We start from the raw sequence: 25393 nt of genomic DNA on the forward strand, positions 1-25393 counted from the left end.
TTAGCAACTGCCTTTTTTAAGACGAGTAGAACCTTTAAAGTTCAAAGTTCGGGTTCGAACTCGGGCAAAATTCTCACTTGAGGTTTCTTTTAGCGATAAACATTTATAAACGACCAGATTTCATTGCAGTCAAACCTACTGTGATGACTATCTTGACAAAAACGGGCGAGTATGTGATAAAAACCGTGACGACCTGCACTGCCAACCGTGGTGAATCTTATTTACAAAGAAAACACAAACAGAAAAATAAATAGACATAACTAATGGCTCCTACACACTCTGTTGGATTTCACTACATACTTATTTTTATTGCATTATTTACTTTATTGAACTTTGTTGCATTTGTTTTCTGACTGTGTCCTCCCTCTTTGTCACAAACATTGAGCCAGGTTTGTGTCAACTGAAAGATAAACACCTGATGAAGCAAATACACATCTGGCTACTGCAGACTTGCCAGTCACTTAGTCTGGGGGCAGCTTTTGATCTACATCCTGCCTTTACAGCATATGTGCTTTCATCTCCTTTGTTTGGGGTCAGCTCATCGACTCAGACCTGCTCTGTGTCTGTCAGTTCACCAGTATGACTCAAAAAAAAACTCTTGAGCTCACACCACCACAGCAAACTTTTGGACTGGTCGTAAATTATTTCTACAACACACCATACCTCAGCCAGTGAACAAATCAGCTAATGACTGGAGCTCATAGAAGCTTTTGACAGAATAAGTTAAGAACTGAATGAACTTCTATTTTTGAGTTGATTTTTTTTTTTTTTCAGATTTGTCACCAAAGATTAGTTTTTAAATTAGTAAAGAAGCACACGATATGGCATGTTAACAAGAGGTCATAACAGATTTGCTGAGGAGATGTACCCAGGTGCAGGTAGTATTTTCTCCTAATTAAGTATGAAAAACAAATTAACAGAGAGCATGTTTCTTTTCTGAGTTTTATTGCAATAAACAGAGTTCACATCTGCTGATGTAGATCCCCGACCTAGTCAGCAAGAGTAGTATTATTGTAGTATTTTGACCACAGACATTTTAACTAAACATGTGACCTTTAATGATTGTACTATTGCTGTTTTTGTTTCAGGATCCTCCAGAGACCAGAATCACCTGATGCTGAACCTGAACATGGACCCAGCTGTGTGTCCCTGAAGAGTGGGGCATCCATGGAGCCTCCTCTTGTTTTTAGACAATCTGCTGCTGGAGGATAAAAGTCTAAAGCTAATAAAAATGCATTTGAGATTAGTTTTCATACAACATGCCTGGATCTGCTCATTTTGACTTGTTGTTGATGTAGTGAAGTGAAATACAATCAGATGTAAACACAGAGTGTTTTATTCTGAGAAGTAGGTGGATGTTTTAATGCTGTATCACTGTCTGATTTCCTGTCTGCTCTGTGTTAAATTTGGCTGAATTTATGCAAAGTGATCTGGCGTCCAGCAAAAATAGGAGCCTTGCATATCTGATCCGCAAGCCTCTGGACTGCCGGAGTTGAGACGGAGTCAATCCGCAATGCAGCGGAGCCAGCAGAAATTAGAACATAGACTAGAGTGTAATCTATTTGGTCTGTCTACGGTGACAGATCGGAGCCAGACCCCACACGAACCTGGTGGAAATTAGGGAGATTCAACCACTCTCTCATCTCCACAAAACTAACCAATCAGTGAGTGAGATGGGTGTGATGTCAGAGTACCCTGACACCTTAAATTTACCTGATTGATATTTGAACTGTTGACTCAGAGAATTTGAACTGTTTTGTTGTCATGTTTTATCTGGAAGCTGACCAGTACAACCAGTCTGACACTGAGAAGCTCCACTGGAGCCACTGGAGGTTCTGAGTGCATTGCTCCAGGGGACTTCAGCAGTGCACAGTGAGGGAGGGGAAGCAATACCAAGGGGCTGGGGAGAGCTATTGGGAGTGAACCAAACTGACTGGTGAAGAAAACAGTTGGCTGAAAGCTCAGAAGAGCTGTAGACTGCGCTGTTAGTTCTCTTAGGACTATTAAGAGTTTAGGACAGTCGCACAGCACATCCCTTGAGGACATAAAGCAAGTTGACCAGCTCAGGAAACATACTGTGAGTGACTTTGAGAGCTTCAACAGGACCATGCTCCTTGGCTAGTTAATGAGGGAGATGGAGTATAAGACAGGGTAAGCAGACTGTGAGAGAGCACGATGAATCATACCTTGTTTTTATAGACTCGGAATATAGGGCCCAGGTGTTAGAGGAGGAATTAAAAACCATCCTGCCCAGCAGTGCATTAGAGCACACAGACACTGTTGCATTCTAACAGCAGAGGTCCACGGTGTGCACAAACATATTTTGAGCACATTTTTCATAATTCCTTCACAGAGTGGACTGGGAGAGGTCAGAGGTTCCCAGTGGTCAGTCTGCCCACAGCATCAAACACACCTGGACTCCATATTTATCGTCTGTACGTGTACAACAACTAGTTTTATATAGACTCTGTTCACAATCATTCCCATGCTGAACTTTTTAGACTAGTGAACTGTCAGATAGTCCCTCGTGGATTTGAGTTTTAGTTCCATGATTTTAGTTTGATTGTGTCATTTATATAATACCCTGTTTCAGGAGCTGGAGGAAAACATTGTCACTTTTGTGAAGATCGTGCTTACAAAAATCCCGAGGGTTCTCAGTTCAAATAACCCAGAATGCTTAGACAGTCTGAGGGAGGACAAGGAGCAGTCGGACAGAGAGGATGAAGAGCAGAGGAGGAGTAGACGAGACACATTTTTGAAGATCACATTGCACTTCCTGAGGAGAATGAAGCAGAAGGAGCTGGCTTTCTGCAGAGCAGTAAGATCTCTAAAGATTTAACATGATTGATGAAAGGTATATTTACTAATGTCTCAAGAGATGGACCAACATTAATTAATGTACTCAATGTTTAAGGAAATTACATGTTACAATATTTTTTTTAATCTTTATTCTAACTTATTGATATTCTTTGTTGTATGCTCATTCAGGATATTCAGTTGCAGTTTGTCAGCGTGAACTCAAATCTAACCTGCAGAAGAAGTTTCAATGTATGTTTGAGGGGATCGCTAAAGCCGGAAGCCCAACCCCTGTGAATGAGATTTACCCAGAGTTCTACATCACAAAGGGAGGGACTGCAGAGGTCAATGATGAACATGAGGTCAGACAGATTGAAACAGCATCCTTGAAACCAGACAGACAAGAAACCAACAATCAGACAAGAAGACATCTTTAAAGGCTCACATGGAGGATCAATTAGAAGACCAGACCACCTCTGACTTTACCACTAGCCTGTGTTGGTGTGGGATCCGTGGATGGGGGATGACCCCAGAGCAAACACTCGGACAGGATTAGCGTAGGAGAAACAAAGTAACAAAGAATGTTTTTAATTAGAATAATGTAATGGAAGGGAATGGTAGTTGGATAAGGGAGCCGGGGACCATGTGGGCAGCGATGGCAGGTGAGGTCATTGAGGTGGAGGGTGATGAAGATCCCGAGGTGGTGACTGAACACGGAGGCGAGGGGCTGGGTGGTGAGGCGCTGGAGCTTGGCGACGAGAGGCACTGGAGAAAACACAAAAAGGTACAATGAGCAAAAATCCAAAAAGCACGAGAGCGAATCAAAAAAGCACAAAGAGAAACTCAAACTGAGACTGCCGATCTACCACTTGTGAAGCTGGCAATAATCTGGCAGTGAGGAGAAGTGAAGCCGGAGTATTTAAGCTGTGAGGAGATGATTGCAGATGAGGTGCAGGTGAGAGAGTGTGCCCAATGCTCCAGCACCCAGAAGCCACGCCCAGCCCCTGAAACACAGAAACACAGACAGACAACCCAAGCATACACACAGACAGTCCCAAACACTCACAAACAGTCACAATAATCACAAACACCACATAGCCTCTACTATACAAATATATTGTCAATTAGTAACAGTTAGGTGTAACTCTTCTACAACAGTCCCCATAAGGTTTTTGCAACACAGTGAACATTTCTAATTGTGCAGCCAGCTACCTCTGGCTTGCTGATCACCAGCTGGCAGCGTCCGCATTGTCTGTCTGAAGCATAGTGAACATCGATCTGCATTATGAACTCTGATTGGCATGGCCTTGATCCCCGGCTTTGCAGCGTCTCATATCTGCTCTTCCATCAGCCAAACAACAGTGAACATGGGTTTGTACTGGATTGTAATTTCTGGAAAGTGTTTGAGGGGAAAGAGAGTTCGGACTGAGACAGAGACTGAAACAGAATGTTGAGCTCACATCATCAGGATGGTCTTACCAGGCTAACAGTAGGTGGCAGTACTGCAGGACCTTTTCAGCCCTCACAGTATACTCATATTGTGGGACATGTGTGTTGTTATGTGTGTTTGTAGGCTGTCCGGCTGTCTGATCACAGAGGAAGGCTGTGCTTCTCTGGCCTCAGCTCTGAGCTCCGACCCCTCCCATCTGAAAGAGTTGGACCTGAGCTACAATAAGCCAGCAGACTCAGGAGTCAAGCTGCTGTCTGCTGGATTAAAGGATCCACGCTGGAGACTGGACACTATAAAGAGGTACAGCTGGTGCAGCAACCTTTTCTCGGCCAAACTGTCAGTCTGGCTCATAGACTGCATATAAAGATGGTGGAAAATCCCTTTTTTGTAGAATTCAATAACTCATTAAAACTGAATTTATCAGAAAAATGATCCATTGAACAAACATCAGAGAGATGGGAGCTACCTTCAGTGACAGAAACCATCTTTGGAAAAAATGTATTTGGCATGTACTTTGAGTTTTTAGTTTGGCCTATGTCCCATTCAATAACATGGAGGGGCGGGCTTTAGGATCTATACTGCAGTCAGACACCAGGGGGTCATGAAGATTGAAAACTTACACTTTGGGGGAAATGTTGGTGACATTGACAATGGTTCTGACATCACGGGACCAACAGAGGCGTGACGGGCGTGACATTTAATGTGACACCTGCCTCCAGTGTGATGTATAACATATGCGTTGACAGCGCTTTCTAAATAATAACAATGGCATAACATGGCAATTACATGCATGTCATTTAGCATTTGTTATATTGCTGCTGATCTCTGCTTGGAGGGTAAGGAGCCCCCTAAATCTCATAGCGCAACACATGCATATTTACAGCTGCAGTTCTTCTTATTGGTGTTTGCTGCTAAATGCTAACAGCTGCTTATTTAATCTCCTGTGGTCGGTCACACGCGTAACACGCCGTTAAAGTGTCACACTAATACTGGCCAAGGTCCCATCTTCCCAGCTGTAGTGTTTATACAAAGACCATTTTGGCGCTATTACTACCTCCCGTGGTGGCTTAAAGGTGAGACAACTTGGCCCTTAATTCTGCAATACCTTTTATACAGAATAGCATGACTTTTACGATAGAGTGGAACTTATTAACATGCTAGGAAATGAAGAATTCTGGAAATATCTCCAACTACTGAGCAGTATAGGGGGCCTGTTCAAAGTTAACAAGGGTTTAGGAACCCAGTATGATGCAGAAGGTCTTTGACTTACCAGCCAAAACACACAGTGCTTCATTGTTCTATAAAAGCATTATAAATATACAAAGTAATCACTGTGATAGTTTAAGGTTAATTTGGCAAAGGGACTTGGGACAAGATATTGAAGAGTCGACATGGCAGGGTATAATCTCTAATAGTGCGTGGGCCACAAGAGATATGAGAAGTAAATTTACACATTACAAAATTATACATAGATATTATTACAACCCATCAAAGCTATTTAGAATGGGCCTGATACATGACAGAAATTGTTGAGAATGTAGGGTCGCAATAGGAACGTTCTTACATCCTACATGGGAATGCCATGTCATGTCATGCCATGTCCTTTTTGGAAAGAGGTGCAAACCTTTCCCCAGCACCTCTTTCCTTTTTGGAAAGAAGTTTTCTGAAAACTGTGATAGTTTCTTTCTGTTAATTAGAAGCTCTTGATTACTGCAGACTGTCCTTTTTTGTTTTGTTAGGTTCTGTTTTCTACTTTTATAAGTCATGGCTTTTTGTGTAGAATGTATTATTAAAGAAAATCAATACAAATGTGAAATGAAAAAAAGAGCATTCCCACTAAAATGGCAACTCATATTGCAATTGCAATATCTTCCAAAATAATCACAATATTGTAACATCCCAATATCGTGCAGCCCTACCATTTTTCAATTCAAGTAAATTTTAATATACATAAAATGTCAGAGTGCACATAAAAAGCATTAAAGTAAAGTTTGTTTATTTAAAAAAAAAGCTCCAGGGAAGGTTTCCCCCAAGCACCCCAACAGTGGTCCAGGCTACAGCCCAGTGTTCTCAAATCTTAGAAAGACTCCTGCGTACATGTTCAACTGGCCTCTGGCCTCCATATTTTGCAAAAGTAGCCCCTGTGCATGCTTAATAAAAGAGCAGCTTGATCAGGTTAAGCTGGTTGAACAGCTTGTTTAGGTATGCTTTTGCATAATTTTTGATGGAGCTGGTTGTACCAGCTTGTGATAGTCTGGTTCATCCATGGAAGTTCCTGCAACACTGAAGCCAAATCAATGTCCTTGAGTGTGATGAAATAACAGTGTCATGAGGGGCAAGTATGAAAAGCAAAGGGCATAAATCAGTTAAGTGTACTGCATGGGATATGTATAAAGATATAAGTGCAACTCAACAGGCTGCTCACCCCAGCATGTCTGACCAGCAAGAACCAGGAAGTGTTCACACCAAAGACCAGCAAGAACTGGATAATATAAGACCATCTTCCACCAGCTGAAACTGGCTACCAGCATAAGCTGTTTTTTTCCAGCAGACTTGTGTATCCGTGCTTAAAGTGATAGGAGTTTCCCTCCCCTGCAGCAGGGGGCAGTATGAACATTATACGTCAAGCTGCGCTCCGCCAATGAACACGAAGAAGAAGAACAAGTGCTAGAGCGCAACATGAGCGCAACTCAGTGTTTAGCAAATCACTCCCAGGATGGCTGAAGAGACACAACACCGCGGCTAGGCTCGAGAAATGCCGGTAGGTGAGCTCCTGTGCTGCAGGCCTTCTATCAGGCGGCACACAGTGAGTCCTTTTGTCTGCTGTGCTGTTTACTGAGCTGCTTCTGTCTTTGTGTACAGTGTTAGCTGTGGCTATGCTAACTAGTAAGCTAGCTTTGACAAAGAGCAGACTGAACTTTACAGCATGATAGCGTTAAAGGTGTGTGACAGGACAGGTGCGGTGGACAGGGGCTCCTTCAGCTTTAATGCCCGTCCTCATCGTGTGTGGACACGTTAAAGGGACACATGTTTGTAAACAAGTCCTGTCGTGTCAGTTGGCTCACACAAACATGGAGAATGCTGTTTATCTTCTTGTGTTTTTGCTCAAAGCTTAACATCGAAAGCGACATGCGGTCACTAGATGTCCATTAGTGAGCTGCTGCACCGTCACACATCAGCAGTGACACCAAGCATGTATGAAATATAACCTGACTAAAGACACTAAACTTCCACCAGGTGTTGTGATCAGGAACGTTTTTAACTTGTGCAACTGCCGTGACGTCAGACCGTGTCGTGTCATCTCAACAGCTGCACAAGATCTCTGCTTTAGTGTGAAGTAACTGAAGTTGTTGAGTATCTGGTGAGGCCAGCTAAGCGTCAGGCAGCTGAAGAGCCTGATGCTGCAGATTGTTTCTGATGACAGAGCTGAAACTTCCAGCTGTAAGATCATTTGGTTCGTGTATATTGCTGTCATCTTCCATTCCACGACTCCAGCAGAGAGAGCTGAAGTCCAGCAGTGTCCAACAGCAATGTCCAGGCAGCCAGTCACTTAACAGGTGCATGTAGCGAATAGCAATCAGGTAGCATCCTAGGACATCCATTTTTGGCATTGATGTATTAAGAAAGACTGCATACTGCTTTGGAGGAGGGACCATGGTCATTCATGTGAGAGCTGCTCAATAGTGCATGAAGCAAGAAAAGCTCTTTATAAAATACCTAGACCTACAGGCCTATGAGACATCTGCACTAGAGACTTGCAGCAGCCAAGAGTGGTCAAGTGTGCTCCAGCCGGTAACTTCTGCCTACAGAGTGACTGACATCTGGTTTGGTGCTTTGCTACTTTGAATGGTGGTCTAAAGAATTTAATATTGCAGCTCTCATAGGCTTTCCAAATGTTAACAAACTGGATGGCTTAAATCTAGATTGTTTAATGAGTCATTTCATGGGACACTGAAGACACTGATTTACCGACATCTCTTTCCCAATGTAAGTAAATGGAAAATGTCTGTGGAAAGTCTAAAAGAGCCACAAGAGTAAATGTTTTAGACTTCCATTAAAGCTTGCAAAGCACTAAACTGGAGGTCAGTCGCTCTGCTGGTGGAAGTTAGCCACTTGGCCGCGCTCTGCCCCAGCGTGCATGCCTCATGGGCCTAGTAATGCAGAAGGGTAATTTCATACTGCAGAAAAATAGCTTTTTCTTTTTGCTTCAAGCACTATTGTGCAGCTCTCATAGGAATGAACGGGGCCCCACCTCCATGCTGTATCCAAATCTTCTTAATATATCCATGCTTAGCTACGGAAAGCTAACAGGAACGGTGCCAGGCTTTGAAACGAACAGTGTGCCCCCTGTATGATGATTTTATGTAGGCTGACACCGAGGTTACCTTTGTCCTGTTTCCCTCATTTAAAAGCCTACAGAATTTTTACTTTGGATTATCACAAAAAGTGAGATCTGTGGTCAACAAATGTTTATGATACAAGTTTTTCCATCTAGATAATCTTAATGAACACCACTTTCAGGATTTTTGAAGCTTAAATGCAATCACTAGAAGTAAAAAGCTTATGATAGGTCATAATCAAACTGCACTGCGGTTGCATTATTCAATGACCCCACAACAACAAGGCTGTAAGGCCGTGTTCAGTGCAGCTCACCATGATGACGTTCTGGAGCTTTATTTAGCCACTTGTGAGCAACCAGGAAACTGTGCATGTTACCCACTCTCCATGTGCTTCTCATTTGTCTGAAGTGTCTCCTTGTTTCCTCCACACTTGCATCCTCTCCTCATGTCTTGGTCCCTCCCATGTAAGATGTGAGGCACAGACAGTTTTGATGCACAGAGGTGCACAACACTGCCAGTGCTCCAGTTTTTAATGATTGTCTACATTTCAACGCCTTCAAATTATCTTTATGACAAGCATCATCACGTGCATTAATGTCTGCATTCTGATCAATCAAAACAGTTTGTGATATTTTGCAGCTTAACAATAAACTTTTGTGTCAAAAATGACATCAGTGCACTGAGACCGTGAACTTCATTGGCATTTATAATCCAAAATTACTCTAAGCATCTTTTTCTGCAATATGTTGTATGAAAAATACACTTTTCATGTTGTGCATTTCAGACAACATATAAGATGATACCGATATATCTGTGATGGGCCAATATCAGACGATATATCAGTTGGGGTGTAGCTCAGACACTGACAACAAGCAAGGAATTTTTTTACTGACAGCAAGGTGTTTTTATTAATTTGTTTTGAATTTTTTATAAATGCGTTAGTATTTGTCAATGTTTTTTTTTTCAAATAATTTCTAATCCAGATTATGATTTGTATTGAATGTGTTGAAATTATTTTAGAGACCTGAATGTGGAAATTTTATAGCCTAAATATAGCCAATCTCTTAGTGGAATGTCTGGTTTTATCTAGCCTACAGAGATTATTAGCACCATATGTTACAAAGAACTTGGATAGATAATGAAAATGTGATTTATTTCTGGGAGACATCAGACCCCCCTACTCTCCCAGAACATAATATGATCCATAATGCATGTTAAAAGTAGAAATGACAGAATGGGATCACAAACAAAACCATTCTGCTGTATGCAGAGAGATGTTTTATGGTTCCTGTGTTGGCCTAACCTATAGTTAACACAAATCCACTGCTTTTAAGGCAAAGTCAGTTTGGAGCAGTCTGGCACTGTATCTGAGCTGTTTGTGATATTTGTCCTGCTGTATAACTGCATGTTGTGGTGATGTGGTTTCGTTTCAGCCTGATGAGCTGCAGTGTCCAGTCAAGGTGTGTTGGTCTGATGAAACATTTCTGCACTCATGCCTACTTCGGGCATAAATAAGAGAAGTGAGACCTTTTTCATGATGGAACAGCAGATAGGTCTCCAGGTTGTTGGAGGATCGAGGAGACATTAAACAAGGCAAATGAAAAGCACTCTCTGGCTCAATCCCAAACTGGCCCCATCCCCTCGCCCTATCCACTTCCCCTCTGTTTGCGCGTTTGCCATATTAAGTGACGTCCCAAAACGGTTAAGGTGGAGTGGAATTCGACTGTTAACCCCTTAAATAGCGAGTCTCCACCTTTGCAGGCTTAAGATGGTCATAGCTGGAAGCGCACATGAATCAGGAGAATGGAACAAACAACATACAAATGTGAGTTCCACCTCTCTATTTTGTCAGGTATTTTAGATTAAGCACTCTCACTTTTGTTTTGCCACACGCTGACTTTACAGTCCCAATCAAAATCACAGAATGTATTAAAGTGGTAAAAGATAAAACAAAAAAAAGAGGAGAATATCACTATGTCCCTATGGTTACTTGACTTCTAGTAAACCCACAGATGCCTGTATGCATGCATAAACTACATAAAAATGAATGAAAATATGTGAAATATACTTCATAGCGCGTCCATCCATCGCTATGGTTACCTCTGCTTCCTTCCTTCGGTGGAGTATAGAGGGCGTCCCATTATCACACCGTTATTTTCTTTTTATTTTACTGAGTGACACTGGTAGTGAAGTTGGAGTGGGTAGGGAGTGGTTTGGGATTGGGCCCCTGTCTCTCTGTCCCCTTGCTCCTATTAACATGTCTTCCTCTGTGGTGTTGTGTCCAGAACTAAAGTTCATGCTCAGGAAATAGAGCCTCCAGGCTGCAGGAGGGAGAAAGTGCGGTGTGTGTATGTGTGTGCGTGTAAACCTGGGCCGTGACGCACAAGTGATGGGTCCGAGGAGGAAGGCTTCTAAACTCCAGCCTGTATTGGGCAGCAGTGGAGGGGAACTGGTCCTGAGACCTACTGAGCCCAAAGACTACATCAATGAGCTGTCCCATGAAGTCCTCTGTCATATATTCAGGTACAACACCTGCCCTTCACCTGCACTCTACTTAACTATAGATTCTAAGGCTGGCTGTGGCTCTACAGTATGGGTAAGCTTTTTTTAATCACATATCTTGCTAGCCCATTACCATGAGTAGGATGACAGCACGACGATGTGACTGTGTACAGGTAAGGATACAGTTGACATCACAGTTACAATTTCAAAATCAAGGAACTTAATCTGTACATTGATGCAAATATCATTTAAAAAATCCAGTACTACCTTAAAGCAGTCCTGCCTCCTGATTTGCAGCATTCTACCTAAAGATATTGGAACAGGGATACTCAACTTACTTTGCCTCTGGGCCACTTTTGCACTATGACAGGGGGCAAGGGGCCAATTGCAATGGCCCCATACACATTTCTAGGATTTTAGGATGTGTCTCAGATTTTCAGACGTTTCTCAGATTTTAGAACATTTGTAGAATCTTAGGACATTTCTAGGTTTTTAGGGCCTTTATAGAATTTTATGACATTTCTAGAAGTTTAGTGTGTTTCTAGGATTTTAGGACAATTTTTTAATTTGAGGATATGTCTTGGGTTTTAGGATGTTACTAGCATTTTAGGTCATCTCTAGACTTTAAGGACCCTTCTAGGATTTTAGGACATTTCAAGGATTTTAGGAGATTTCCAGGACTGTATGTCATTTCTAGGATTTTCGGTCATTGCTAGGATCTACGGTTATCTCTTCGATTTTAGGATGTTTCTAGAATTTTAGAAACTTTCTAAGATTTTGGGACATTTCTTGGATTTCTGTACATATTTATAATTTGAGGACATTTGTAGAATTTTAGAATGTCTTTAGACTTTAAGATATTGAAAGAAAATCTGGACATTTCTAGGGTTTTAGGTTCTTAGCTAAGACCTCTGTCGGGGGATGCGGGGCATCCTTCACTGGCACTTTTTATTAAAAAAACAACTCTTTTTCGTTTTATTCACTCTGGCACCTTGAACCTTGACCTTAACCTAAGGTGCAAAGGGTTTTAAAGTGTCTACATGTTTTGTTTTGTAGGTATCTTCCCATGAAGGACATTATGTGTATGGAATGTTTGTCGAGAAAGCTTCGGGAAGCTGTAACTCTGTACCTGCGAGTGGTCAAGGTAGTGGATCTGTGCGCTGGTCGGTGGTGGGAGTATATGCCTTCAGGTAAGAGCTTGCAGCACAATCACCTCATTTCTAACAAACAAACAACTGAGAGCATGTTTAGTGTCCAGTCTTACAGCACAAGGTTTTTTTGCCTCTGTGCGAGCAATAGCTAAGGCCAGAGGCATTATGTATTTGGGATGTCCACCCCTTCATCCCATTCTTGTGAAAGAGATATCTCAGGAACGTCTTGAGGGGATTTCTTTAAATTTAGCATAAACATCCACTTGGACTCAAGGATGAGCTGGTTAGAATTTGGTGGTCATAGGTCAAGGTTATTGTGACCTTGTGTCTGTCCCAGTCTTGTGACCCAATCCTCCTCTGTGCTGCTGGGGAGAAGGTGTATGTGAATTATTCAAGTGTAACGTGGCATACAACACGTTGCAGTAATTCTAGTTAACTTTTAAGAAATAAGAGTTCTGTCATGTGATAAGGAGATGCTGCCTGAAAAGGTGTTTTTCAGCTTTTGGTGAAAGATGGGCAGCGCTGTCTTGACTTCAGTGTGGGTTAAATTCCACCACTGTGGCCAAGACCAGAGAAGAGCTTTGGCTGAAATAAGATCACAGGCTCCTCGGGACAGCAGGATGTCCAGTTGTCCAGGAGTAGAATAGCATGAAGTTTTGTTTATACTAGCATCATGGCGCAGGCCTCCCTTGATAGCGCTCAAGCTGTAAGCGTTTATAGCAACGTTTAGTTCAACACCTTGTCTGTTGCAACATGCTCAGAATTTACAGCCGGTGTACAAACAAATTATTCTGTTGATAATCAAGAAGTCATTGAGTGTTAGCGGACACTGACATAATGAATTTAAAGCATTTTAACTGTCCCTGTGGTCTCTTTCAGACCGCTTGTGCTTGACACAAAAAGAGAACCTTGTGTCAGGGAGCCATAAAGAGTATAAATCATACTCAATGCTCGTGCTGGAGTGTAGGGTTGAGACACTCAGTATGTTTCGATGTACGATTTAATGGAGCTACAGTTATTGCTCAATGAGGCCATTTCCTTGTCCCAGTCTATGATATAGACTGCATCTCAATCATAACTGTTTATTTATGATAACTTTGGGGTAGAAAACTGTTGCGTCATGTACATGTACACAGCTGTGGCTCAGAGGTAGAGCGGGTTGTCCTCTAATCGGAAGGTCAGTGGTTCGATCTTCTGCTCCTCAGGGTAACATGTCGAAGTATCCTTGGGCAAGATACTGAACCCCAAATTGCTCCTGATGCTGCGTCACAAGTAACAAACGGTCCCTATCCCTAACCACAGAGGGAGGCAGGCGCGGTGACTAGGAGCATGCACAGAACACCAAGTCTGGTTAGAGTCCGATGTGTTGACATGATGGAACAGCTCAACTTCCAGTCACATTTCCTGGTAGTGTTAGTCAGGTTTTGAGAAATTCCTAGTCCGATTTCAGACGGACAAATATGTTTACATTGATTTTAAAAGTCTAGTTTTAGTCGGTGGTAGATCAGAGTCTTGAACTGGATGTCGGCTGCCTTGGTGAACCACTATAGGAACAGAGAAGCAAAGCCATTTTGGATAACGTGGGAAGTTTGAATACAAGGTGTGGAGCAGCCTTCTGGACTAGCTGCAGAGCTCTGGAGGCAGATATTGAGAAGGAATTTGCCATAGCACAGAAGAGGTGTGACTGTGTTGCACTGCTGAGTGTATTTAGACAGGTTTACTACATGTGTATATCAGCTTATTTCACAGGTATCACAAGCTGAGATATTTGTGCTCATGTATGAGCATCCTTCAGCTGGTTCTACTGATGATGCTGTTTTGATACATACTGAGGAAATGCTCTGATCGTGTTTCTGGTGTTTTCTGGTTCAGGCTTCACAGACAGCAGCTTTCTGCTCCTTTTGAAGAAGATGCCAGATCTGGAGCAGCTCTATGGCCTCCACCCACGATACCTTGAGAGGAGACGAGTCAGAGGCTACGAGGCTTTCAGTATTCCCGGAGTTCTGGAGGCACTGCAGGCTTGTCCCAATCTGCTGGTCAGTATGTAATGTGAGATTGATATTCTGCTGCAGTGAGATGCACTTAAACTGATCATCCCAGAGAGTCGAGAGGAGGGCTATTCAATGACAGATTCAATGGGGCTGGATTTTAAAACCAGGAAATGTCAATGGGCCAGACATTTTAAGCAGCGAGCAGCCTATTCAGAACCTTTTTTTTAGCTGTTGGTAATGATAAATTTTAACAAACACAAATTAAGTTAGTAGAAGCTGGGATGTTTATCGTTTCACTTTTGAAAAAAACAACAACAAAAAACCCTTACTTGTCATGTATCCGACCAAGGCACAGAGTTAAGTAGACATACTGCCATGCGGTTTTGTGCCTCCGTGAACCCAAGGTTCTTGAGTTATGCCCAAAAACATTATTCATGAGGTCACTGTGACCTTTACCTTTGACCTTCAACCACCAGATTCTGATCAGTCCATTTTTGAGTCTGAGTGGATGTTTGTGGTAAATTTGGAATTTGAAACTCCCTCAAGGCCATCATCAGATTTTGCGTTTGTGAAAATGAGATGGAAACAATGTCACAGTGACCTTGACCAATAAACACAAAATTCAAATCAGCTCATCGCTGAGTCCAAGGGAATTTCTGTGCCAAATTTGAAGGAATTCCCTTAAGGTGTTTTTAAGAAATCGCTTTACAAGAATAAAAGGTCACTGTGACCACCAAAATCTAATTAGTCCAGCCTTGAGTCCAAGTGAACGTTTGTACCAAATTTGAAAAAAAAAACTCTTCAAGGTTTGCTTGAGTTATTCCATTCACAAAAATGAGACAGACAAGGTCACACGGTTTCATTTGTCATATAACCTTATTTGACCTCATCTCAGGGTGTGGAGACGTCCCATCTGGAGCTGGTGGAGGCCATATGGAACTACATGCCCCAGGTTCATATATTGGGAAAGTTCCGCAACCGTAATGGGGCTTTTCCCATTCCTGCGGAGAACAAACTGACCATCCCCATAACTGCAAAGATCCAGACCCTTCATCTTGTGGGTGAGTAGGATCACAATAGATAACAAACAGTTCCTGCTGATGCCTCCACATTACAGGAAACTCATCAGAAATACTGTGTGTAAATTCATCCGGTGAGTGAACGGGTTTGTGATGAAGAGTTTGAAAAAATACCACAGCTACAACTGATGTACTTTGCATAGTGTTTGTTTCCTCTGCATCCGCCCTTCGACTGGTCGAGGAAGATGCCTGCTCTGCTTGAGGTTGCTATCTGTTACGGCTCAGACAAAACCAAGCTAATATCAAAGGACTAGTGGCAACAACTATATATCAAATATTAATATATACATATAGTGGCAACAACTATATATCAAATATTAATATATACATATAGCGCCAGTGTACAAAATGATGTAGTACCTACAGCAAAACAACTATAAAGTTATTAGAACAGCACTCGTTTCAGATAAAAAGACCCAAGTGTACAGTACCTGGAGTCATTAAGAACAACTTGAATATAATGTGATAAACAGCTAGAGATGAATCAGCTGATGATTTTTTTTAAAATTGTATTTTATTATTTTTAATTTTATTATGACTTGCTGATTCATGTTATTTATGTTATCTTGTGTGGTTGCTGATGTCTTTTGTAGTTTGTGTCTTTTTATGCTCTCAGTGCAAGACAAATTCCCTCTGGGGCAATAAAAGATTTCATATTTTTTTTATATTTTTATTTCATATCAGCTTCATCATTTACACAATACAAATTTTCTTTTGATCGGTTTATGAAAAAGTTTAAACTATCTGCAACTGCTTGAAATTTGAATCAGTTTTGGCCTGTTAAAGCTGATAGAGGTGTTTATATGGATCATGTTCAATCTGTTTGGGCTACTAAAGCAATTCTCATCAGATTAGTATGCTCCATGTAAACGTGATTTGACCATATTGACTTGTTTATTGTAGGTGTGAATGTCCCGGAGATCCCGTGTGTGTCCATGCTGCGCCACCTTTACCTGAAGTGGGTTCGTCTCACCAAACCTCAGCCGTTTAAGGACTTCCTGTGTGTGAGCCTGAGGACCTTTGTCATGCGGAACTGTGCAGGGCCAACCAACTCGCTCAAATATGTTCCCTTGGTTACTGGTCTGGCATCAGCCCGGAACCTGGAGCAGCTGGAGCTGGTGAGAGTGCCCTTCCTGGGAGGGCTGATCCAACATGTGGTGGAGGACAGCTGGAGGTCAGGTGAGGAGAGCATGTGCTTATAAACAGTCCTAAGTGTTTTTTTTTACTAGAACAAAATATATTTTATAGAAGTGATTCAGTGAGTTGTTATCATGCTGTTAATATAAAAGGATTCATTACCTCCACCAAGGAGGTTATGTTTTCAGTGCCGTTTGTCTGTCTGACAACGGGATTACCAAAAAATACTTCACAGATTTCCATGAAACTTGGTGGAAGAGTGAAGCATGGATCAAAGAAGAACCCATTAAATTTCAGTGCTGGTCCGAATGAGGGGGTGTATACATTAGTTGTACTTTTTTTTTACACTTTTGTTTAACTTACAGTATATGCACACAGCTCTTACCTTGAACGTCACAAGCAAACATGGAGGTGGCTGAGCCGAAATGCCAGTGGCTAGCAATGCAGTACAGCTGGCAGCGCTAACACTGGCCATCCTGTGGTTCCTGCCATGGTGTGTCAGGGTGGCGTTACAGCGGTAAACTTTGTATGAGCACCGCTTTTCTGCACCCACCTTGCAGGGGTAATACGCACTTTTTGTCCATCCCATTTTTGTGAACGTGATATCTCATGAACGCCTTGAGGCAGTTTCTCCAAATTTGGCACAAATGTTCCCTTGGATGGTCTGATTATATTTTGGTGCTCAACAGTCTAAAGTCAAGGTCATTGTGACCTTGCAGGCATCATATTCTTGTGAATATGATATGTAAAGAACACCTTGAGAGAATTTATTCAAATGCGGATCAAACCTCCACTTTAGTTTGAGGATGAACTGATCAGAATTTGCTGGTCAAAGGTCAAGCTCACTGTGACCTCCGTCCTAGTTTCCTTTGTCATGGCATGTGTTGACAGTAAATGGTAAGATAATTCTCAGTGAAGTGTCTTGTTCTCATGGTAGTTCAATCAGACTGCTGCTGAAAGTGGGACTGTATGTTAATAGTCTGCAGGTGGACTTTGCTTTCATCTTTTTCATCTTTGAAGGTAGAAGAAGGTATAAGGTACATTTATTGGTCATTTTTTAAACAAAGTTTAAAAAAACAAAATTACTTTTGTCCTTGATCTTGCTACATCTTTGGAGTTGAAAGATGAGTTGATTAATATCTGCAGTTACTATGAAAATTCCACCCAGTTCCTTGGGCATGTTGCTGCTGGTGGCATCATTCAATTCCTGCAGTGCATTATTTGAATTTGCATCAGAGTTGTGTGTCCAAATGGCTCCCGCAAGGTCAGTTCATCCAGTGTAACAGCTTGATCTAGGATGTTAGGGGTTTAACCATGTTTCTGTGAAGATGCTCAGGGAAGTCTCTGATCTCCCGTTGCTGAATCTTAATCACGTCTCATCCACTCCATTTTCCTGCAACCAGACATTAGCCAGAAGAAGGCTTGGTAGAGGAGACGCTCTGGGTCCAAGTCGGGTCAGCCACACCCTAATGCTGGGTCTCCTCCCTCTCTTTGTCTGGTGCTTTCGGTTTCGTTTCTCCCCTCTTGTCTGACTTGCAGCTTGGCACATGCCGCCGGTGGGGATCCTCTCGTGGTCTGCTGCGTTCAGTCCAAACCCAATGTTTCCTGATGCTAAGTGCTTCTCTATTGTAGAAAAGACGTGCTTCAGCAGAAGGGGCCATGTTGTTGAAAAATATAGTAAGAAAGTAGCAAGTATTTGAGGAGCTACTGGCTGCTGCATCTACATGTGCCGCCGTCGTCAAAGACTTTGTGGCCCAGTATTACAATAGCTCAGCTCCTACAGTACTTATGAAATCATGACTTATTTATGTGATTGGGATTTATTTTTTTACACTAGGATTGTGTAGAAAGAATTTTAAATATTGTATGTTCCATTTTTGTTTGCATTGCTTTTTAGCCTTATCATGTTATCTTTTACTCCATAAGTCAGAATAACAATGTTTTTTTTTTTTTTTACTGTATTTGGTCCTGACAGATGATTTGGATTGTCTCACTACCAGTTACGATTTTAGATATTTAACTAAAAAACTGTCGAGTGCACCTAACCCCCACACTTTTTGACGAAGTGTTTATATGTTTTGTTGCCTCTCTGTGATTCTATGTGTGTGTGTGTCCCAGGGGGATTTCGTAACCTTCACACCATTGTGTTTGGAGCCTGTAAGAACGCTCTGGAAGTGGACTTGGGCTACCTCATCATCACTGCTGCTCGCAGGTGCTCAGCTAGTCTTTAATTCCTTTAATTACCTAACAGGAAAACACTTATTTACAAGCGCCAAGCACCGCCCACAGGCTAGACCTTCTCTGATTGTTTTTTTTTTTTTTTAATTTACTTTTTATTCAAGTCAAAGATTATCATTATTTAGATTTTTAATTTTTTTTTCAAGTAACAGATAACAAAACAAAAACAGATGTACTACAAATGTAAAAGTGATATTTGTGTGTAACAGAGAAAAATGACCTAAAATCTGATCTATGTGAATTGATAAACTCAGTCCATCCTTTCTAACATTTTTCAAATACATAATTTTTGAGTCTCAAAGTAAATGTCAATTTTTCCATTACAAAGATGTCATGCATCACAGCATGCATACCAACAATACTCTGTACAGTGATTGGTTGTTTTCATTCACATGTGGGGGGATTTGGGGGCATAAGAAGTGCTACAAGACAGTGGTGTGGTGCAGGAATGAGTCCTTAAACCCAGAAATTAGTCAGCATTTCAGCACCTCCGGCTCCCTTGTCTCAAAGGGTTCGCCAGCAGAAGAAAGTGTTGTTCACTTTTGAAGATTATCTCGCTGAACTCTATAGAGTAGTCAGAGGAATATGATTTTTTTTCACAGGGTTCTGATAAATTTGAGATTCAAAGGTAGTTTTATGATATTAAATGTACTCAAGTATTAAAAGTAAAAGTACAAAAAAATGCTGAATATAAAATTGTAACCAGCATAAAAACAGTCAAAAATATGAGTTTATTTCTTCTAGATGTACACCACCCTAAAAGTGGAGCACGCATTACAATTGAAGAAAAACATAGTCTTTTGTCACAACTTAAAGGATTTAAAGTACAAAATGTAGTTTTCTTCCCATTCCTCCTTTCCTCTATCCATTGCTTCCCCCCTCTTTCCTTCCCCCCTTTTCCCTTCTCTTGTATGTGTGTTGGAGTAACAGTATACATTTTGTTTAGGAAATGTAGTAGAGTAAAAGAGAAAGTCAACAGAAATATAAAAACTCAAGTAAACTTCCAACCAAAAGTACTTAAGTACAGATGAGAAATTAAATAAATAAAATAAAATAATTAATAAAAAAAGTTATTTTTAATAAAAGTTACCAACTTCAGATTTAAAGGTAAAGTTTTATTATAATCAAAGAGTTTCCTTAACATTCAAGTCATATAAAACACAACATTCACCCAAGGGCTCTAAACTTCAGCTAAAAGCAGAGAATATTGTTTGAATGACTTAATAGGAACTAACATGTACATGTACTGATGTGACTTCTATGTGTTTACCAGGCTTCATGAGCTGCGTATCCAGCCCTCGCTGACTAAAGATGGAGTCTTCTCAGCTCTCAAAATGGCTGAACTAGAGTTTCCTCAGTTTGAGACGCTTCATCTGGGATACGTGGATGAGTTCCTGCTGCAATGTTAGTCCCTTCTCTCAAATCTCATCACCAGGCTCAGAGAACACCAGTCATGTTTGTATTATTCTGACAGAATGATAACTGGCAGCCTCATCAGACTCTCCCTTAATGTGTTTGGATTATTAGGCCTCATGCAGCAACATTTCTCTTATATTTTCTCTTAATATTCTGGTAAGAGAAAAAATAAGAAGTCAACTCCAGACGCACCAAATGCTCTGAACTATCCAAATCGGCTGTGACCAGGTGCGCTTAATGATGAATCCCACTGATCATACCTGTTAGCACAGGTAACGCCCCCTAAACACAACATAAGGGAAGGTTTTGTGCCGTGTGCAAAGACTCTGACACATGAGCAAAACTGGAGACATGACGCTAGGAAGGCTGTAAGAAGAACTTCTGCAGTGAAACTGACGTAGGCTTACTGTCAAATAAAGTTAAAGTAAATCTGATTTCAGGGAAATGTATTCAGGTATTGAAAGTAAAAGTGCACATGCACAAAGGTTAAAATAAATTGAATAAATCAGTATTATCAAAATAATAAAATGGAAAACGGCAAGTCCTTATACATTCAGTTTATATGAAAAAACTGGATCCATGAAATGATTTTGCATGAAAAATGACTTACGCAATTATAAAAATATTTGCTAATTAATTTTCTAAATAATAGAGTAATATTTACAGTTGCTCTTGCATATTTTCATTTGTGTACATAAATCTTAATTTGTTACGTAATTATCTAGTAAATAACAGTTGTGGAGTTAAAAGTATAATATTTCCCTCTGAAGTATATTGGGGTAGAAGTTTAAAGTCGCATGAGTTTAAAATACTCAAGTAACATAAACATTCCTCAGATTTGTACTTAAGTGCAGTACTTGAGTAAATGTACTTGTGTACATTCAGCTCTGGTCAGCAGAGGGATACACAATAACTGAAATTACATTAAGTGGGATCAATGCACCAAGTGTAGTAGTATATTTTTTGCCCTGTAATGTAGTAATCCGGTCATTATATTTACTCTTTCTACATCTGATTAAATGATATTCACGCATTTTTAAATGTTCCTCAAATGTAAAACTTATTTTTGGTTGTGTTGGGCAACAGTTTGTGGACTGTGAAAATGAGATGTTTTTCTCTTATCTTGTTAAGAATGCTTTCGACCACTCGTACAATTTTCTCTTACCTAAGAGAGGAGCAGGAATAAGAAAACATTTGTGAATCCCAAATATCAACCGGCACTAACAAAATAACAAATCCTGGATATTTTGTTTTTTAAACTTTGTTTAAAAAATGACCAATAAACCTACCCTTTACCGTCTTCTGCTATATGAGCAAAAATAAGAGAAAATTAGTTTGTATATCTTTTATTGCATGGGGCCCAGTGTGTCATAAATGACTGAACTCGCCTCAGCTTCTCTTAAATGTTGCAAAAAAAATTTCAATAAATTGTGTTAAATTCAACATTTAAAAAAATCACAAGTCTGCAGTAGAAAATTGCCACTCTTCTGAAATGTGAATCCAGTGTTGGTGAAATGAAAATATGTTGATTTGAACTAAGTTTGGTTTACATGTGTGTTAAAAAATGCACTGATGTTATGTGTGTGTGTGTGTGTGTGTAAATGCAGGTAAGATGAGCCATTCGGAGCTGGTGAAGTACGGTCTGGCTGATGTCATCGAGAACCCGGGCATCATCACTGATATCGGCATCAAGGTGGTGAACGAGGTGTTCACTAACATTAAATACCTGCTCATCTACAACTGTCCTCACCTGCATAACCCTCACCACTGGATCACAGGTAAAACACACTCACTCTTCACTCTTACCAATACCTGCCACGATGGTACAAAAAAGCAGGGTGGCACCAGAAAAATTAATGATGAATCCATCACAGCGCCTTTGCACCCTGCTAATAAAAGTGAGCATGTCTAAAAAAGGAAATAACATACATAGTTATAATAAATTCTGAATTGTTAAGCAATATTTAGTTTATGTTTCTACATTAAAAAACCTTTCATATTAGTGTGTTTTGTTTTTTTTTATTTTGTAAAATCTGATGAAAAATGTCAGTTTGACAGTTTGAATACTTTTCATATAATCATATATGTAAGGTATATGGCTTATCATATATGGTTTGTCAACTTACATAAGCTTTTATCTTAAGTTGTACAGATTTTAGGAATGCAAAGCATGTGAAGATGCTCCAAAAAGGACCATCGCTACTGCAGAGTTCAAAGGGTTAACCTACCACTGTTTAACTCGTAAAGTGCTGTAGGGTTCTGCTCTTTGTAACTATTATGTTGTGCCTGTTTGTGCCCTCAGATCAGTCCAGATGGAGTCGTCTTGTTGATCTCACTCTGGTTCGCTGTCATGCCATCAAATTGGAATCCTTCTCCCAGTTCATCGAGTTACTGCCCAGTCTGGAGTTTATCTGTCTGGACCAGATGTTTAGAGAACCACCCAAGGTACATGCTGTGTGCACGCACGCACGCACGCACGCACGCACGCACGCACGCACGCACGCACGCACGCACGCACGCACGCACACACCCACACCCACACCTCTTGCTTGAACCATCACTGACATTATGCAGTTAGCAATTACCTGTCTCCTAATTCGTACCCATCGCAGCTGAATGGCTAACTTCCACATTATTCTAACCTTATCCTTTAAACCAGGGGTGTCAAACTCATTTTTACCGAGGGCCACATCAGCATAATGGTTGCCCTCAAAGGGCCAGATGTAACTGAAAGACAGTATAAATGTAGCTAAATGTAACTAAATATAATGTTAAATAAATGCAACTACTCCTTAATGTTCAATAACTCTGAAATTTTTACTTATTCAACTTACAAATATAACATATATATTTGCATAGATGTAAAAAAAAGTTTGCTTGTTGCTCTGTTATTATAACATAAATCCTTTTAATTTGTCAGGTTATGAAACCCAAATTACTCAATCAATCAATGATCAAACAATCCAAGTGAATAAGGAAAAATAACAAGTTATGACATTAACTTTGTTAAAAACTTTTTTGTCATAGTTGAGAGGGGCAGAATAACAGTCCTACTAACAATTGTGAGCTGCTAAGAACATGTGTGACAGGTGTAGCATTTTAAAAAAACAAATGGCAGCACACAGCCTTGCAAGGGGCATGCATCCAACTAATGAGAGATGGTTTGATGACAAACATTTGTCTGCATAAACACATAAACCTGCAAACACTAAAAACATTGCTACACATAATGTAGTATATGTAATAAACTCAAAATGACAACATATGGGTTGTCTCAGTTCACAACTATATTGGTCAAGTTTTTAGGTGAAATTGATGAGGAGATGCTGCCTGTCCTTGAACACACCAAGTGAATCCCCTCTCCACCTCAGAGGACTGTTTAAAGGGGGGCGGGGCGGGTTTATCAATCTGTGTCCCCTCTCTGAATTTGGATTTTTTTGGGGGGTCTTTGAAAACAGCGTTTCACTTAAACTTTGCCTGGTGTTCTGCTGCTCCATCTGTGCCCACAGTAGGCTCTGCGCTCAGAGAGTTTGGTACAATGCATAACCAAGTGGTGTTTATATATTTCCTCACTACTATGAGAACGGTTCAGCTCCAAACACTGAAAATCAGCATGTGATGCCAGATGTAGATATTGTGGTGGACTGACACAACTAAATGAATATGCGGGAAACCCTGTGTATGTTTTCCCTGGGTTAAATCTCCTACAGACCAGTTGGATTTTAGCAATCTTATTTTGTGCAGCTACACTGTGCAACATGGATCCTAATAAACTTGGGTACGATATCAAGTTTGATGTATGCAGACTGTACAATGACATCACCTACTGAATGGCTGACTACGACCTGCATCCATCAACGTCACTACATGTGTGTGTTACAGGGCTGTGCCAGGGTGGGCCTGAGTGCAGGAACTGGGATTGGCGTGTCCTCTGCACTGGTCAGCAACCAAAACTCCAACAATGACAATGATAACAACAACAATCACCACCACCACAACAATGAGGCGAACCTGCCTCCCCCTCCTCCACCTGTCAACAACAACATCAACAACAACAACCAAAGACAACAACAGCAGCAGCAACAACATAATGGCAAGTACCTCCTGCATGCTTAGTCAGTGGATCTATGGGGTTTAGAAGCCTCTCCCTTGTCCCATTTTTTATTTGTTATTAAATTTTAAATAAAAATCATTACCAACAATCTTTAGGAAACATTCCACAGAAAAACCGCAAGGGCAAATGTTGCTCAAAGAAACCCGTCAGAGGTCTTTACCACTAAGCAAGTTTAACACAGCCAGGCTCTATTTGTCTGAGCTGCTTGACAAACCCTGCAGACTCACTCAGAGATAACATGAAGGAGGTTATCAGCTGTCTCTTTTAACTCAGGCTTTCTGCTTCAGGCACATGCACACATTCAAACATAATCAACAACTATTTTCAGGTCTGACACTGTTTTGCAGACTAGTTGATTGGTTGATTGACTATTTTATTTAAGTGTCATGCACTTAATTGTGCCCAGCCCACATGGACTTATAAGACACTGACGATAACAATACAAAAAACCCCCCAAAAAAGCCAAAGATGGTCGCGTAGCCCTTTCTAATATGTCCACAGAACAAAATATATATTATACAGGGAGAATTTCTTAATATACAAACCAATAATAGACAGTTATACCGGATACAGTGTTTTCTGACGTAATGTCCATGCATTTTCAAGGAATCTGGCTAATGCATAAATCTCCTCCTTAAAGAGCCAATTCAACATATTACGCCTGAACTTTTTCAAACAAATGCTTACTCAGATCTCTACAGAGGGCAGAAGAGCAAAAAATTAAATTCATCCTCAACAGCTTCCACATCACACAAAACACACATTAGTTGCTCCTTAGGAATACATACCGACTTCTCTCGCCAGAGGCAAGGTACCAGTCTTAACTGAGCCCACAGGGGCCTCTGTCCCCTCCTTAAGTTTAATGTTAAATAAGGTTGTGTGTAGTAATCTTCTTCAATTTGAACATAATTTCTGAGTTTTAACTTACTCCAGATCTCCTCCTTCCATTGTTTCTTATGGAGGTGTAGTAATATTTGTTTGACTGTATTTATTTTACACTGCAAATTAACAATGAAAATATAATGTAACTCAGAAAAAGGAAAATATTGCAGAAACGTCTCTAAGTAGAAGTATAAATCCTTTAGTTTTTGTTAAAATCAAAGTAAAATGAATTTAACTGATTCAGTATTATCTTTGATAAATACCAACCAACTAATAATCAGCTGTAATATACCAGCA

General features: G+C 40.7%; 1 protein-coding gene across 2 annotated transcripts in view; it reads left to right on the forward strand.

The window, feature by feature from the left end:
* Positions 1-6916: 6916 nt before the first annotated feature.
* fbxo38 (F-box protein 38) overlaps positions 6917-25393 on the forward strand; it is a 45130-nt gene continuing 26653 nt past the window's right edge. For both annotated transcript variants that reach the window (XM_042493131.1, XM_042493132.1), the window contains exons 1-11: positions 6917-7007; positions 10872-11109; positions 12145-12278; positions 14112-14275; positions 15126-15291; positions 16213-16488; positions 18565-18658; positions 19958-20088; positions 21708-21878; positions 22403-22545; positions 23983-24193. In XM_042493131.1, coding sequence (XP_042349065.1) covers positions 10937-11109; positions 12145-12278; positions 14112-14275; positions 15126-15291; positions 16213-16488; positions 18565-18658; positions 19958-20088; positions 21708-21878; positions 22403-22545; positions 23983-24193 — 1663 coding nt within the window. In that variant the 5' untranslated portion in view covers positions 6917-7007; positions 10872-10936. The remainder of the gene's footprint in view (positions 7008-10871; positions 11110-12144; positions 12279-14111; positions 14276-15125; positions 15292-16212; positions 16489-18564; positions 18659-19957; positions 20089-21707; positions 21879-22402; positions 22546-23982; positions 24194-25393) is intronic.

This window comes from Plectropomus leopardus, chromosome 9, assembly GCF_008729295.1.
Source record: "Plectropomus leopardus isolate mb chromosome 9, YSFRI_Pleo_2.0, whole genome shotgun sequence".
Classification (NCBI taxonomy): Eukaryota; Metazoa; Chordata; class Actinopteri; order Perciformes; family Serranidae; genus Plectropomus; species Plectropomus leopardus.